Here is a 17,686-nt window from a genome sequence, read left to right on the forward strand (position 1 = left end):
ACAGAATCTAAGAACCTGTGACAGGAGGGAAAAAAATAAACAAACATCATTTATTGAACCTTTGGGCCGGGTTAAAGACACAGAACTGTCATTGATTTGGTGTGTGTGTGATAAAGAGAGAGAGCTTTTGTGTGTGTGTGTATGCTCGTCTATGAGTGGGAGAACAGAGGGCTTGCAGGCAGCCGTGGCGTCATGCTCTGGGAGAAGAGAGGAGAGCTTTGTGAGCGGTGGGTGGGTCCCCCCATGACTCAGAGAGGAGGAGAGGCGTCAACATGGCCGCCTGGCCCAGAGGAATTAACGTCCCCACACCCTGGTTAATCAGTGCCATCTTGGCTCTACGTCATCACCCAGCTAGGGAGCAGTCTCCTCTCCTCTCCTCCATCACTGTGGAAGAACTGAGACACAGACAGTTCCAAGCCCTCAGCCTATTGACTGCTGCTGCACCCTGTACTATCCAGAGTTGTCTGGGACATGATCCTGTTTCCTCCATGTCCCCCTGGATACATCGGTCCTCTCACTCCTCTTTTCCCTTCTCCTCTCTCAACTGCCTGGGCTGACATGTAGGCATAGGTTATAGCCAGACTCTCCCATTAACTAAAAGTCACTTTCTAGTGACCAGGTCAGACATGGTGTAGTAGAGTCTGTCTGTAGGTGGCCGCTGTGTCTCTCTCTCCACTGGGCTCAGCTCTGCTCAGCTCTAAGCTGGCCTGGGCTGTTAATGACTGAAGGCTGGGAGCAGCGCTCCATGCCAAGACCCACATGGCTGTGGTGGTGCATTAATTCAGCAGTCAATTTGACTGGAAGTTTGAAATCTGTGCTAGGTTAGGGGGACGTGCTGAAGCTGTGTTAATAGCTAGCTTGTTGTCCATATGGTGCTACTTTAATGGAACACATTTACTGCAGATGGTGAGAGTTGGTTGGGCAGAGGCAGCTTTTGGCAGAGGTCCGTTCTTCGAAAAGGCTGCTGTGAGCCCAGCGCTAGCTGTCTTTTAACACTGATGTCTATCCTCCCTATTTCTCATTCACCAAAATGCTACCCTTGAAATGTGGCCTGCTCTTAGTTTAAAACTCAAGGCTCCCCTGTTTTCTTTATGGCTCTATGGAGAGGAGCAAATACAATGTGGCTCAGTCACTTTTTCCAGAATTCAGTCTCCAAACCGTATATTTACATCTATAGAGCGACGTACTTCAGTTGTCTCCATTACCACAATGGAGTTTTACACAGCACACACTGCTGAGGAAACACAGGCAGAGAGACAGAGGGAAGGAGACAAGCAGGCAGACAGACAGAGGGAAGGAGACATGCAGGCAGACAGACAGAGGGAAGGAGACAGGCAGTTAGAGAGATAGAGAGATAGAGACGGACAGGCAGACAGACAGAGAGATAGAGACGGACAAGCAGACAGACAGAGAGATAGAGATGGACAGGCAGACAGACAGAGGGAAGGAGACAGGCAGGTAGAGAGACAGAGAGATAGAGACGGACAGGCAGACAGACAGAGAGATAGAGACGGACAGGCAGACAGACAGAGGGAAGGAGACAGGCAGGTAGAGAGACAGAGATAGAGAGAAACAGGCCCTTCTGTATTGGCACTTCCTGTCCTGGTGGCAGGCTGGTCCTCTGCTAGACAGTGAGCTTGCTGAAGACTATGTTGTGGAGCCACTAAAGCATGAGACATGCATTCAGTGTCATGACAAAGGAACCTAGCCTCTATGGCTCACTGTCCATTCACTCAGTGGGTTTTATCTAGCTTAGTTTAAGTTTCCTGTGACTTTCCATAGCCTTGTTGCCTGTCTTGCTAACCTGTTATCAAGGAATCTAAACTCCAAACGTGGGTTTGGGGCACATGATGACGGTCTATTATGCAGTTATGTCGTGTGTTTCTCTGTGTTCGAGTCAGTCCCCTTACTAAAGATGAGATGGAGAGAAGACTGAGAAAGAGAGGAGAGAGAGAGAGAGAGGAGGTGCAGAGAGAGAGGTGCAGAGAGAAGTGTGTGTGTTTTTAACACTTCTCAGAGTGGTGAGGAGACACGCTTGATCGGTTCGGCATGATTTGACTGTTGTTTTCTCACGTTGTCACTGGTGTGATGTTGGTATTATGTGCTCTGAGAAGAGCAGGGCTGAGTAGAGTGGGGAACAGAGCAGAGCAGGGCTGAGTGTAGTGGAGCGGGGAGCAGAGCCGAGCAGTGCCACTGGCCTAACGCCCTCCTCACACACCTGATTGTGAGGAAAGTGTCGGCTGAACCCACTGGGTCTCGCGGGTCCACCGCCCTGCTAAGTGCTGGCCAGGCTAGCCTGAAAGGCACAGTGTCCTTGGTCTTGTCACTCTTTCCATTCTCTCAGTGGCTTTGTCTCCACAGCCTCACTGGAGGAGAGGAGAGGAGAGGAGAGGAGAGGAGAGGAGAGGAGAGGAGAGGAGAGGAGAGGAGAGGAGAGGAGAGGAGAGGAGAGGAGAGGAGAGGAGAGGAGAAAACAGCAAATTACACTCATGTCCCAAAAACTGAAAGCATTTAGGGCCAAGATGCTGGATCTCTTTTTCTCTGATGTGTGTTATTTATGATGACGTCTACAAGGGAGTCGACTGTTACAGCAGGAGAAAACACTCATTAGTTGCAGCAGGTTTTTTGTCTTTGCCGCTACTGAGTATTGCGTTTTCTAACATGGGTTTTGAAAAGCTCACTCCAGCTTTAGCTCTTGGCTGATCAGATGCTGGTGAGATGGTGATGTGTTTTACAGGACAGGGATGTGATGATGTGTAATACCGAGACAATTGAATAACAAGCTGAAACTACACTGTGTGTCTTTCTATGAATGGGTGTGAGGACTTGTACATATTTATTTCTGCTGACTTTACCATTGTCAGAGAGGGAAGCTCGTGGCTGTTTTTACAGTCTCTCTGAAAAGGGAATTTCCTGGTAATTACTCTAATTTTAGGCTATAGTTTTGATATCACTGACGTACTTGTATTCCAACCCTCCACCCCAGGGCTCCACTCCCAATTTGTTTTCTGTAATAATATGTTGATGATAGTGCTTAAAGAGAAGCACACAGCAGTCCAAAAGCACAATATACTGCACATACAGTATATATTCTGAAGACCAATAACAGAGGCTAATGAAACCTGTTGGGAATCATTTCCAGCCATGTGCTTTCAAAATGTTTCGGGCGAGGCTTCTGAACGACCTCTCCGAACAGTGACATTGTGAACCACACCCTCCCGCCTAATTGGTGGTGCATGTCCCAGCATCGGGCCCCTGTGGTGGGGCTCCTAGGAGCCACAGAGCCCTCGCCACACAGCTGGACCACCTCTGGCTGCTCCTCCTACCACTCTGAGCCCTGCCAGAGGCTGATCTGGGATCAGTGATTACAGAAATGTATGTGTCACTCTGGAGAGAGCCTAGGAAGAAGGCTGCGCTAGGATCAATAGGAAAGGGTTTATTTGTTGCAAACATATCATCAGGCCCTTGCTGTATGCAAATCCACTCCTCTCTCTGAGGAAAGACTAGAAGTAATGACGTCAATGCAAAGAAGAGAGGATGAGCTTCCTATCCTCCACACTGCCTTAATTAAAGACATACCTTATTAGAAGAGAAATATGCATGCATTGCTCTGTGTTTTTTGCATGTTGCTTTTTTTCAGTGTTAAAATGGTTCTCTGTATTTCTCCTGCCGCAGAACCCCACACGCTGACATGGAGGGCTTTCTTCGTAGCAGCTTTTTACTGAGGTTAGTTTCTTTTTCAGTTGTTGTTGTAAAGTCGTGGGTCAGGGGGTCAGGGGTCAGGGGCTAAACTCATCTGTCCCTTCACAGCTCCAGCTCCCGACACCTAGCCTTAGATCACGTTCCTCCCTGGCTGGGTGGGGTCAGTGGGAGGGTTGTGTGTCTGGGAATCCACCCCAGCTGTGTGTTGTGAGTGTAAAATAGTCACTTCCACCTTTCCCCCTCTACAGCGTTCTCCGTGGCATGCTCACACTGATACCCACCACACTCCATAGTCAAACTGAAAGCATTTTCCACTCTAACCTCACACACAGATGTGTAGCGATGCCCCCCCCCCCCCCCCCCCATCTCACCCCTGGGTACTGTGCCTCTCAAATTAGGGTTTCCGTGTTTGTACTGCATGCTTTTGTCTGCCCAGCTCTTCTAGACTCATGGCCAGGACAGGTGGGGTGGGGGTCAAGGGAGGGGCTTGGTTTGTTATGTACTGTTTCCTGTTGTGTGTGTGTGTTTGTACTCCACCGCAAAGTCCCAAAAAATTAAACCTTGACACTATTTTTCTTTTAAACCCATCCTGTGATTGTATTTAAGAATTTGTGCTGTTATAACACAGAGGAAGTCAATAAGTGAGTATATTCGCTATTGGCTCCTCTTTCCTCTCTTTCTCCAGGCTTGAATGTTACAGCCTAATTAATGGTGCCTCGTTTAAAGACGCAGCAGCAGCAGGATCTGCCTTTCAAAGCTGCTGTCAGCCAAACTTTAGTAAAGCTAATGAATCCTCTTTGATTCATTTTTTCAAAAGGTCATTTATTTCATTAAATTAACAGCATTTTTTCCCCTCAGAACTGCTGGAACCCGGTAAAATAAAGAACGTGATAATGCCATGGAGATAACACAGCTTTAGATCCTATTTTAAAATACCCCCATTAGTATCTAGTTTGAAAGGTTACTATTGAGTGTCCTTACTCTCAACACAGACAACAGTAAAAAGACGTCCGATGAGAAGAAATAAATCTCAGTCAATATTCCAGCACAGAATGAAGTGAGATTTAAGAGGCGGTAGAGCCATTTAATTCCAAATATAGCACAAAAATGATCTGGCTTACCTCATCTAGAATACACATACACAAATCAAACATACAGTATATCTTTAAAAAAAATCATATTTATTAGAAATGTCCTTAAATAGACTATTCTACTTAATTTGCATGTAGCCTCCGTTTCCAAGGCGTAGTGAGTGTTACAACTCCAGTGTTGGCCGGAGGCTGGGGATCATACTCAGGCATGTGTTGGATTATTGAAGGTATGTTGCCTCTATTCATTTCCACTGGGCCACTAATGCTACAGAGTGGAGGATTGTGTTTGACTCCAGACACCTGTTGAAGCAGCACCAGTTGGGCAGATATCTAGCTGAACAGAGGGTGGGGGAGGGCTGAAGAAAGCAACACCTCTTAAATCCAACTGAGATTCTTACAGCCCAATAACTTGAAGACCCACATCGACCCACATAGACAAAACATGACCTTTGACTGCTAGCCTCTTTCGTAGCAATATCCTTTTGTTCTTTGTCGAAATCAGTACTCTGAGAGAACACTGTGATTCATCTAAGTAAATGCATCATTACAGTTCCTAATCCACATCCTTCTGTCACTGTCTGTTTTAATTAAATGAGAAGTGCCAGTGGAACGATATCACGCACACATGCTCGGGTGATTGGAGGACAGAGGCCTCAACAATCAGGCCAAGATTAAAGGCAGGCTTTGCCTTTAAGGGTTTGGCCTTTTGCTTGGCCATGGCTTGTTGTGTCCTGGGGAGGGAAGGTCGGAGGGAGAGAGAGAATGGGAGGGAGAAACAGGAGGGGAGGGGTATGGGAGACGGACCATGTTTCTTCAGTCTAGCTACCACCACAACATATTTTCTTAAGCAACTGAATTGGGTCAAAGGGGGCTCTGTCAGTGCAATTATGTGAAAGTATGACAGCAACTCTGCCTTGTGCCTCATTAATACATCTATTGCTGTGTAGTACTCTGAAAGGACATGTTGTCTATTAAACTCAGTCGTCTCCCCAGCTTTGTGGCCCAGAAGTTCCACTTCTGCTCTGACAGAGGGGCAGATGTCTAAGGTGACTTTTCACATTTCAGGGGCAGATGTCTAAGGTGACTTTTCACATTTCATATCTGCATCACTCACTAAAATACCGCTGGACAAACTAGTCATTATTTTACACTAATGAGTCATCACTTCTTGTTTTGACTCATAGTTGCAATAGCTGTAAAAGTACCAATCCCCCATTTTCAGTTTAGAAAATGATGCTGGTTGATAATGCGCGCTGATGCAGGCAGAGGAATAGTCATTGTGAAAAATACATCAGGGAGAACTTTAAACAGGTTCACTTTATATTAATAATGTAGCATGGAGCCTTTGTACTGTCTTAGAAAATAATGACATTCTGTTTAAATCTCACATGCAGAGCAGTACGTCTGCAACAAAGTGAAAGAATTCACTAAATTATACAGTTAGTGCACAATGTACTTTAGTGGAATATGATCTGTTCTTACTCACATTAGAAGCCAGCTTTGTTTTAGAGAAGCAGTGTTTCAATTTAGCTGCATATTTATGAAGAACATGTGATTATATTTTGGCAGATTATGTGTGTGTGTGTGTGTGTGTGTGTGTGTGTGTGTGTGTGTGTGTGTGTGAGAGAGAAATCTGTAACAGTCCCTGGCTAATCCCAGTAGAGAGGACCTCCTCCTGCATCTCTCCCATTATTTGATGTAATGAAAGGAGAAAGTGTGTAACACGGAGATTGTTAATTCATTTAGTCTAACAAGATGAAGATAAATGCAATCCACTGAAGGTTGACTAGGCAAAGGGGCCCACTTAGCATTCCTTCTCCTCTCCCCTGCTCTCCCTTGCTCTCCCCTGCCTCACAATGGAGCATATTTAAAAGGTGCAGCTCCTCGTTTGGACAACCCCACTGAGCTTTCACCCGGTAAATGTAGACGCAAAACATCTCACTTAACGTTTCTTTCAGGCTTACAACTTAATCTACAATTATCACCTTCGCTGTTAGTGTTTATTAACCTCAATATGATTGTGATTAAAGCTGAATATTTATATATACCTACAATTCCTAGCTTTTTAAATATGCTGGAATCAAATCAAGATAACACATCTCAGCCGCATTGAGTTTATGTTATTCTCCATGATTATTTATATTGTTTAAAGAAACCTTTTTGACATGTTAGTTGGGAGGGTTTCTCTATCTTTTAAGGCTGACCATAGAACCATTTCCCTTTCCTCAGGGAGAGATGAGTGAAAGGAGTAGAGCTGGGCCTGTTTAAGCATCTAGCTAGCTGCTACTCTCCATGTCCTCTCAGAAGGGTCTGTGTGACTCCCAGCCTTTCACCATATGAATGGCCCTGCTCTAATGAGGCTTGGTGGCTATTTGAGCGGTGAGAGAAACAGACAAAAAAGAGGACATTTTTCTAAAAAGCTAGACAGTTGTCTTCATTCACACCACTTTCAACAAATCAGCAGTCTATCAAGGACATTCTTCTGTGGACAATTCTATACTCGGCCTGCATGGCAGCACAGACCAATCATTATGGGACCCATTCTCTGCTCCCTTAGTTCTCAAGTCCACAACAATGAGTTGTTGATTGTGTAGACAACACCAGAACAATTATGCTCTCTGTTTTGGTGGCAGGGCAGAATTTTAAAGTCAGATCCTTAATAATGGCCTCATTATTGTTATTCTTAGACCAGGCCTCAGGATAAGGAATAGTTGCTCACAGTACATCATTATTTAGAACGTTTCGATTAGCTCATCATGTTGTCTACGTACGAATAGAATCAAATGTAATTAAGGCGAGGGAGCTGTGCTCGCGGAACACTGGCCACTGACTTAAAAGGTAGCACTTGAAAGGCCATTAATATGAAGAAAGGTGGGAAAAAGAAGGATTAGAGCTGTTGCCGTAGTAACTCCAACTTCCATCTGCGAGGGAACAATGGACTTGTGTTCCTCCACCACCTTGGCTTGAAAAAATAGAAAGCAAGAGAGAGAGTGTTCTGAAAGGACAAGACCCTTTTTAACAACGGCGTGGACTCCAGGCCTAATAGGCTCTTTGGTGTGAGCTGTTAGACGAGACCACTGGGGTATAGGACAGCGGAAAGGTCACCATGTAATCCAAGGACAGCCGAAGTCATCATCCCTTTTTACAATAGCAGTTTGTTTTGTGCTGCTTCCATGTGCTCAACACAGACACGTCAGTCACACTAACTGGAGGGATAGAGAGAGAAGAGAGAGCGAGAGAAAGGGTCTGTATGAGGGACGTGAGACGGTTTAGGAAAAGGGAGAGAGAGGGGGAACATGCCACACGGCCAAAACCTACTTGTTCCCTTACTGACTCTAAATAAACACAAACTAGATTTATACCAGAGACTTAGAGGAAAAATAACTCTCCAATTAGAAGGATCTGTCAGAAGCTACTTGAAGTGCCTCCAGCCTTTTCCCATCCCTGTTCCCTCTTCCCTGTGCAGCAGGAGAGGGGAACGCACGGCTTCTCTATTTGGTTCTGGCACCTCTAGTCTACACACTGCTCTGATAACAACGTTCCCTCTTGGATGATCACTCTACACAAACACACCCTAGGAGTTAGAGGATCTATTCCATGCCTAGTACTAACAGGTACACATGCTATCTTAACACAGTCTTTCACATAATTATATACGGCAAATGATAAAAGCAAACCAATGCAATAACTCAATTGCCAAAACCTGAGGAGTTACGGTAGTAATGAAAACACACGGTTGATATAGTCTGTGTCGCCCTTTTATTTTAATCGTTGTATAAAGTTCCTGTGAGGAGAGAGAAAGCACAAAGAGCTGATGTGATTGCTGAATACTCTGTCTGGACCAGAGTGGGTCCTCCTAAACCACTGCAGAGTTATAACCGTCTATGATCTACGGGCGTATGTGTTTCTCTTTACGTTTTATGTCCCTTATTACAGCTGCAATATGTCTGCCCACATTAAGCTAATTTATGGCCCAGGCCACTGATACAGCAGTACGGGTTAATGAATTTGGCATTACTAATTAACTGTTATTGAGGGCGGAATATGAATTCAGAGTCTGGAGAAATAGCAGAGCAGGGAAGGAGAGAGGAGGACGGGAGGGACAGATGCCTGGCTGGGGTAGATGGGTTCATTTCTCCCTTTAGTCTTTTCTTACCACACAATGCCAAACTGTCCACAGAGTCCTCTAAGGAAAGCTGTTTTCCAATGACCCAGTCAAGTCTCATCACAGACTCATTCCTGATCGCAAGTATCTGAAACGAAATTGTTGATAAGATTATCTTTAATTGGACAGAATGTGTTGGGAAGAAAAACTGTGTGTCCTCAGTCAGTGGAACACAAGGATGGCCTCTTCACAAAACTTCAAACACAGGTGTCGCTCAATGGATGAGAAAAGCTGTGCTTTTCTCACTTAGAATTATGGATATTTTTCACCAAAAAAACATGCATTTAACTGTTACATTTCTCCATATCTGCTTTGATTTGATGCTTAAAAAGCTTCTATAAATAGCTGATGTGATTATGGACTTTGGAGGTGAATTGAGGTCCTTTACATCCCATGCAATGTAGAAAATGTCTCCTCTCACATCAAACAATGGGCACGTTATGCAAGCAGAATCGAGAAGTTAGGTTCCTCACATTTACCTCTTAAAACAGGAAACTACATTCAGAGAAACAGGGCCATTCAGGCAGAAAAGGCCAACTGTGACAACTTGGAATATTGTGCCGCGTTCGTGCTGACATACAGTACATTCTCCAGAAACAGTCTTAGCCCTGCTGAGGAGAGACATGATTCTCTTACTGTTATGGACACTGCTGCTAGTACACTGCCCCCTATACCCATAAGTAAGCAATACCACTACCTTGAACACATTGACAGTGTGGCAGTTTTACAGTCTCCATTAATATGGGCTCTTTCCCCGTATCTCTTTCTGTTTCTCTCTCTCTCCCTCTCTTTATCTCTCCCTTTCTTTCTTTCCCTCACTCTCCAGCCACCAATTTCTCCACAATCTACTCCTGAAATACTCTCTGTGTGAGCCAAGCCTTTCAATTTAGATTTCAATTATCATGTTAGTTTTGTGATTAGACTTCTGTCCTCCAGGAATCAGACCTCTCTGCTCCTCTCTTTTCCCCTCTTCCCCTGCAATCAGATCCCATCTGATGAATGGCGCATATAATTACGGAAGTTATTGAATATGCAGATCGCAGCTTACTCTTGGTGGGCTGTTCATAATGCATTAACTCTAACTGTATGAAACAAGGGTCCCCGGTAAAGAGCCACTTCAGTAATGAGAGAGGCCCAGTGTATGCCATTAGTCAGGGATAATAGCCGTTAGTAAGGGGGGAACTCCATTAAAAAACACACAGGCATATTATGATATGCCTTGTTTCTCCCTCTGTGTGTGTGTGTGTTTTTGTGTGTGTGTTTTTGTGTGTTTGTGTGTGTGTGTGTGTGTGTGTGTGTGTGTGTGTGTGTGTGTGTGTGTGTGTGTGTGTGTGTGTGCGTGCGTGCGTGCGTGTGTGGGTGTTTGCGTGCGTCCGTGCGCACTGGCCTGATGCCAGAGAGGCTGTAGCTGTTGGTCCCAGTTCTAACCAGCCAGAGCTAGCCTGCTGCACTTCACTGTGGAGGCAGTGGGCACAGCACAGGCAGGTCTCCTACTCTCCCACAGCATGGAGTTCTATCTACTGGCCAGCCACGTAAACACAGACACACACAGGCAGGGTGTTTATGAATCATTCAACATGAGGTATTTTCCCCCGGACTGGCAGGCCCACGGTCTTACTGTTTGTGACTGCCATGGTCTCACGCCCTGCCCTGCCGTGATGCAATCCCCGAGTGGCTCTGAGTGGAAGAGAGGAGAGACAGCTACTTCACAGGGCCTGACTGACTGCCACATCGGAAAGGGGAAGTGGAACATTTTGACAGATTCAGAGAAAGCTTTTAGAGATGTCTCCTCTCCAGACCCTCTGCTGTGTGGAGTTATTGACAGAGGTACAGATGGGCCTCTAAGCCACAGCACATGATCTCTCCCCCTCTCCCAGAATTGAATCTTCTCCTGACGTTCTTAGATGTTCAATTCTGTAATGTGGTTCATTTCATGATACGCATTACACAGGTAGTCAGAGACAGAAAGAGACAAACAGATCTAGCGAGACACTCTGTTACGTGCCGAGTCTAGTTAAGTGATGGGCCAAACATGAGTCGGTCTTATAGGAGTTAGCTAACTCTCTCCTTGCTTTGATGTTCATTTGTTTTTCACATTAAGCCTGAGGCAAAGCCATTCTGATTTAGTGTTAGGCACCTGTTGTGTTTAATTCAGGAACACCATTCCTAAAAAACACAGACCCCCTTTATTTTTAGCTTGTGAGCTTTACCTGCCATTTATAGCCGGCTGGCCTGTTCTTAGACTGACTGACTGGCTGGCTGGCTGACTGACTGATGTCTTACAGAGGATTTGTACATTACACTGCAGGAGCCCGGGGAGGCCCTTCCACAGAACAAAGATAAAGACACACATCCTCGTGCACCACACACACACGCACACACGCATATACACACACGCAGTCACACATACACTCCTCATACGCAGCATTTCTACACATTCAGATACATAGTTACAGTACCATATACAGTTTAAGTCGGAAGTTTACATAAACCTTAGCCAAATACATTTAAACTCTGTTTTTCCACAATTCCTGACATTTAATCCGAGTAAAAATTCCATGTCTTAGGTCAGTTAGGATCACCACTTTATTTTAAGAATGTGAAATGTCAGAATAATAGTAGAGAGAATTTATTTATTTCAGCTTTTATTTCTTTAACTAACATTCCCAGTGGGTCAGAAGTTTACATACACTCAATTAGTATTTGGATATTGCCTTTAAATGATTTTACTTGGGTCAAACGTTTTGGGTAGCCTTCCACAAGCTTCCCACAATAAGTTGGGTGAATTTTGACCCATTCCTCCTGACAGAGCTGGTGTAACTGAGTCAGGTTTGTAGACCTCCTTGCTCGCACACGCCTTTTCAGTTCTGCCCACACATTTTCTATAGGATTGAGGTCAGGGCTTTGTGATGGCCACTCCAATACCTCAACTTTGTTGTCCTTAAGCCATTTTGCCACAACTTCGGAATTATGCTTGGGGTCATTGTCCATTTGGAAGATCAATTTGCGACCAAGCTTTAACTTCCTGACTGATGTCTTGAGAGGTTGCTTCAATATTTCCACATAAGTGCACCAGTCCCACCTGCAGCAAAGCACCCCGTGGTGATGGTGTTCTTCGACTTGCAAGCATCCCCCCTTTTACTCCTAACATAATGATGGTCATTTTGGCCAAACAGTTCTATTTTTGTTTCATCAGACCAGAGGACATTTCTCCAAAAAGTACCATCTTTGTCCCCATGTGCAGTTGCAAACCGTAGTCTGGCTTTTTTATGGCGGTTTTGGAGCAGTGGCTTCTTCCTTGCTGAGTGGCCTTTCGGGTTATGATATAGGACTTGCTTTACTGTGGATATAGATACTGTTGTACTTGTTTCCTCCAGAATCTTCACAAGGTCCTTTGCTGTTGTTCTGGGATTGATTTGCAGTTTTCGCACCAAAGTACGTTCATCTCTAGGAGACAGAACGCGTCTCCTTCCTGAGCGGTATGACGGTTGCGTGGTCCCATGGTGTTTATACTTGCGTACTATTGTATGTACAGATAAACATGGTGCCTTCAGGCACTTGGAAATTGTTCCCAATGATGAAACAGACTTGTGGAGGTCTACAATTTATTTTCTGAGGTCTTGGCTGATTTCTTTTGATTTTCCCATGATGTCAAGCAAAGACGCACCGAGTTTGAAGGTAGGCCTTGAAATACATCCACAGGTACACCTCCAATTGACTCAAATTATGTAAATTAGCCTATCAGAAGCTTCTAAAGCCATGACATCATTTTCTGGAATTTCCCAAGCTGTTTAAAGGCACAGTCAACTTAGTTTATGTAAACTTCTGACCCACTGGAATTGTGATACAGTTAAATTATAAGTGAAATAATCTGTCTGTAAACAATTGTTGGAAAAATGACTTGTGTCATGCACAAAGTAGATGTCCTAACTGACTTGTCAAAACTATAGTTTTTTTTTGTTGTTGAATTTTTACCCCTTTTTCTCCCCAATTTCGTGGTATCCAATTGTTGTAGTAGCTAGTATCTTGTCTCATCGCTACAACTCCCGTACGGGCTCGGGAGAGACGAAGGTTGAAAGTCATGCGTCCTCCGATACACAACCCAACCAGCCGCACTGCTTCTTAACACAGCGCGCATCCAACCCGGAAGCCAGCCGCACCAATGTGTCGGAGGCTACACCGTGCACCTGGCAACCTTGGTTAGCGTGCACTGCACCCGGCCCGCCACGGGAGTCGCTGGTGCGCGATGAGACAAGGACATCCCTACCGACCAAGCCCTCCCTAACCCGGACGACGCTAGGCCAATTTTGCGTCGACCCACGGCCGGTTACAAACTATAGTTTGTTAACAATAATTTTTTAGTGGTTGAAAAACAAGTTTTAGTGACTCCAACCTAAGTGTATGTAAACTTTCGACTTCAACTGTATATATTTAACTACACAGCGTGAAGGCAACGTGCATTTATAATAGACGAATGCAGTGGACAGATCAGTGCTTTCTCTCCTATTCATTGTGTCCGTACAAAGCAGTCCTCTAGTCTAGGACAGCCTATGTCTCCTGACATGCGTTGGCTCCTCACTCTCCTGCAGTTCTGTTGGTTTAAATGGCTTCCTGTTAAATATTTACCCTGACATGGTCTCTCCGCTGCACTCCTTGTTGAGCTGTCTGACACCCGTAGGACATTATGCTTTCATATCGCTCAATACAATATGTTTTTTATTGTTTTAAAATGGCTGCACAATCCTGAATATTGTGAGACCGTACAGTACAGTACCTGGAGAGGTTATTTTCATGGCTTTGTTCAACCTGAGAACAGACAACTGAATAGTTGGTCAATGCTAACTGAATAGTTGTTAATGGTTTTACATATTAGAAATATCTAAATGTCTCATTTTGTGATAAGACACATTTCCTAATCACAGGACATTTCTTTTAAATTTTGTATAATCTGTGGAACGACCCACTCATTTCAAAATAATATAATCTATCCTTTTTATGTAAATAAATCTGTTGTTGTCTTCAAAATATTTTCATATTTACTCATAATATTTCTATATTGTTTTTAAGAAGAGAAGAGACACAAACTAAGCCATCACTCCAGCTCTGGTATAAAGATAATTGATGAGCTCTAATAATGTATTCCAGTCCTCCTCATTTGTCTATTTGCAGGCCTGCAGGCTTGCTCATTACTACTGTCATAAACCTGGGAGAAACTCGGTGTACTCTGTACATACACACCCACACACACACACACTGTACACACACACACACTGATCACACACATGCACACACACTGCACGCACACACACACGCGCACACACACACGCACACACACACACACACACACACACACACACACACACACACACACACACACACACACACACACACACACACACACACACACACACACACACACACACACACACACATACACACACACACAGTGGCTTTTACTTTGGCATTGTGAAATCCAATCCATATTGAACCAGTGTGTCATGCAATTAATAATGCAGCGTATTTACAGTGTAGAGATCAACTGAGATGCCAACAGTACTTTCTCTCTCTGAACATCAGTCACTTCAGCGTTCTCTTACTGTAATACTGTCGATGTCTACTGGAATAGATAAAGAGAAATGCCATTCTAATGTCTATTACTGCATTGACTCCAGGCATTGACCAATAGAGAGTCCATAATGAACTCAGATTGAACTTGTGGTCCTGTCCAGTGTCCTGTCTACAGTACAGACAAAGAGATGTGAGAGGTGTGGTGTCAGAGGTCATTGCTGTGTCTGTATCTGTTTCTCTGTCATGGCTGACTGTGGTATTTAAGACTCAGAGATGGCTTTCGCACACGGACCTGTGGCCACTGTAGCCGGCTCCATGTATATTATTAGGTTAATAGGGTTGTACATGTTTACACCAACTGTTATCTCAATGGCCGGGCAGACTTATACTGGTGTAATGGGCTTACTGACGGGCTTAAATAGCATGGTAGTGGCCCACTAACTCACACACACACATTTTCACAGTCACACCTATAGTTAGGCTGGAGTGACATGTCAGAGGAGAAACCGCTGTAGGGCGTGGGTTTGCAGCATGGTGTGGACTCTGCGTTTTCACCTCTCTCCTAACCAGTGTGTTGCGACAGACAGTCGACCTTTATCAAGTCCCAGCTATTGTTTGCAGATTGGTTGCACACGCCACAGGCTGTGAAAGACACATCTGCTACCTTGAGCCTAGTGAGAGAAGGACAGATAGAGGGCCGGGGCGGAGGGCCGGGGCGGAGGGCCGGGGTGGGGTGGAGGGCCGGGGCGGAGGGCCGGGGGCGGAGGGCCGGGGCGGAGGGCGGGGGCGGAGGGCCGGGGGCGGAGGGGCAAGGGGCGGAGGGCCGGGGCGGGGGCGGAGGGGCAAGGGGCGGAGGGCCGGGGCGGAGGGCGGGGGCAGAGGACGGGGGCGGAGGGCCGGGGCAGAGGGCCGGGGCGGGGGGTGGGGGCGGAGGGCAGGGGCGGAGGGCCGGGGCGGAGGGCAGGGGCGGAGGGCCGGGGCGGAGGGCCGGGGCGGAGGGCCGGGGGCGGAGGGCGGGGGCGGAGGACGGGGGCGGAGGGCCGGGGCAGAGGGGAGGTGGGGGACTGGAGTCTCGTTATCCTCTCTTACAGCTCAGCTACAATCACTATCCACTATTTGTCCAGCCTTCACCAGATATTTGTCTTTTTCTGTTTGCTGCTTATTTTAGTCTGTTTGAGTCAGATAGAGATTTCCAAAGACCACGGCCCTGTCTTCTGTTTTTGTTTGTTGCATAATATACTTTTACTGTGTCCCTCTCTCTCTCTGTGTGTTTTAGGATATTGACTTTTCAGTTGATTTTGTCCCCCAGCTTTCCGTTTTCAGTAGCAAGTCTTTTAAACATTTGTTTGTAAGAGATATAGCCTACATGCAGACTACTACATTTCCCTGTTAACCTCCATGGCACAGCTAGACACACCAGAATGCTATTTTAGTGATGTTCCAAAAAATGTTTGAAGTGTTGTTAGGAACTGCAATTTTGTGTCATTATGGGGATGTCAGTCACAGTAGGGATTGTTGTTTGGTAATAAAGCAGTGTAAATTTGTGAAATGTTGAGTCAGTCTTTCAGACAACCCCCTTCAGACTTTAAAACCCCAGCTATAAGAGCAGATTTGTTTCTATGTTTTTGATTGATTCACAGATTGAGATCTAAAGGATGGTCGTGAACGTGCTGGGACAAAGGGCCTCTTTGTGCGGAGCGGGGCCGTCTGAAATGGAGGAGTAGTTTGAGATGACCAGATGATTTCCTACTGGTCCAGTGAGTGAGCCCCACCACAGTGTAGCGAGTCTGAGGCTGAGCCGGGCTGCGCTGAGCGTAATGAATGTGGTAGCAGGGAACCACAACAGAGCCGGGCAGAGGCTGCCTGAGAGGCTGCCTGGGAACCAGAGGGACGTGGCCACCGGCCAGACACAGACACAAACCCCTGGCTCACACTTGTGGTTTTTTAAGAAAGCAATTTAGTTCATGATTTCATTCTGAATGCCTGTCATGATGCATGCGTGGTCTACGTCTGCCAGGAAAGAAGAGAAACCTCTCCCACCAAGGTGTTAGTCAACATGACTGCCTCTGACTAACAGAAACTACCAGAGGCCTGGGGCTGTGATGGAGATAGTGAGAGGGGAAATAATGGCCCCATTTCCCCATCAAAACCTACTCACTGCTGACCAGGCAGAAAGAAGTCTTGTTTTATGTTTTTTCCTAGGTAATAGATTGCAGTGAGTTTATCATTTGCGGTGATATTTATATTTCGACAGAGGCCTACCATGTCTTTTTATCTGGCATCTTGACATATAGATGAATGCAGTGTGAGTTTGAGCGAAGTATCAGTGGTCAGACACATGGTTAACAGCCCACTGGTGAGACATTTTCTGTATCAGTCAGCGGCTAATCCTGTACAGAGCCTGTTCTCTCAGACTGCATATACTGCACATTTTTCTCCTCAACCATGTCTGTCAGCTCCTTGATTTTATTAGACTGTGTTTCCCATTCAGTTATAGTGGTTTTCTCCGTGCCGCTCTGTGAGTGAAGCATTGCTAAACAGGGGCTGTACATGTCTTCTGTGAACCAAATTTTGGGGCAATTACTCAGATCAATGGCAGGTGGTTCTGGTTTGGCTCCTCAGATCTCGTTTCTCCTTGCAGCCTCTTTTTCTCTGTATGGGCTGTCAGTCAGCAGGATAACTCTGAACCACCTCCAAACAGAGCCGGCTGCCAAGCATTCGTTTAGCCGCTCACTTTTATTCGGCCCTCCCGTCCGACCTGTCACAGCGTTACACACTGTTGACCATGCTTTCTATTCAACAAGGGCAAATGAATTGGTTTCAGTGGTTTAAATCGGCAATCAATGTCTGTGAGGTGTGGCCTGCCTGACCTCTATTCTATTCGTCCCTTCTACATGGTCTCATCTGCGTGGAGCAAATGAACTACCCCTGTTTTGATTTTCCGATTGACGTGTCACATGAAACGTTGCCACTCTCAGAATATGGCCCTTTCCCTCCCTTTATCCCAGGCATCAGTTTCTCAGCCTCCCTTCGTCCCTCAGAGAACATACAAGGCACTAAGATAGAGAAAAACGTCCAGAGTGACAAAGGTGGACACATTTGTGTGCCTTGTTTGCGCGCCAATGAATTCTTTCAATTCATGAGTGAGTGAGAGAAAAAC

General features: G+C 45.7%; 1 protein-coding gene across 18 annotated transcripts in view; it reads left to right on the forward strand.

The window, feature by feature from the left end:
• LOC139411565 (transcription factor SOX-6-like) overlaps nt 1-17,686 on the forward strand; it is a 186,495-nt gene that overhangs the window by 38,936 nt on the left and 129,873 nt on the right. For 4 of the 18 annotated variants that reach the window (XM_071158084.1, XM_071158073.1, XM_071158070.1 and 1 more), the window contains exon 4: nt 3,676-3,726. The exons of the other annotated variants lie outside the window; for them this stretch is intronic. In XM_071158084.1, coding sequence (XP_071014185.1) covers nt 3,692-3,726 — 35 coding nt within the window. In that variant the 5' untranslated portion in view covers nt 3,676-3,691. The remainder of the gene's footprint in view (nt 1-3,675; nt 3,727-17,686) is intronic. 18 annotated transcript variants of the gene reach the window in all.

The sequence above is a fragment of the Oncorhynchus clarkii genome, chromosome 6 (assembly GCF_045791955.1).
Source record: "Oncorhynchus clarkii lewisi isolate Uvic-CL-2024 chromosome 6, UVic_Ocla_1.0, whole genome shotgun sequence".
Classification (NCBI taxonomy): domain Eukaryota; kingdom Metazoa; phylum Chordata; class Actinopteri; order Salmoniformes; family Salmonidae; genus Oncorhynchus; species Oncorhynchus clarkii.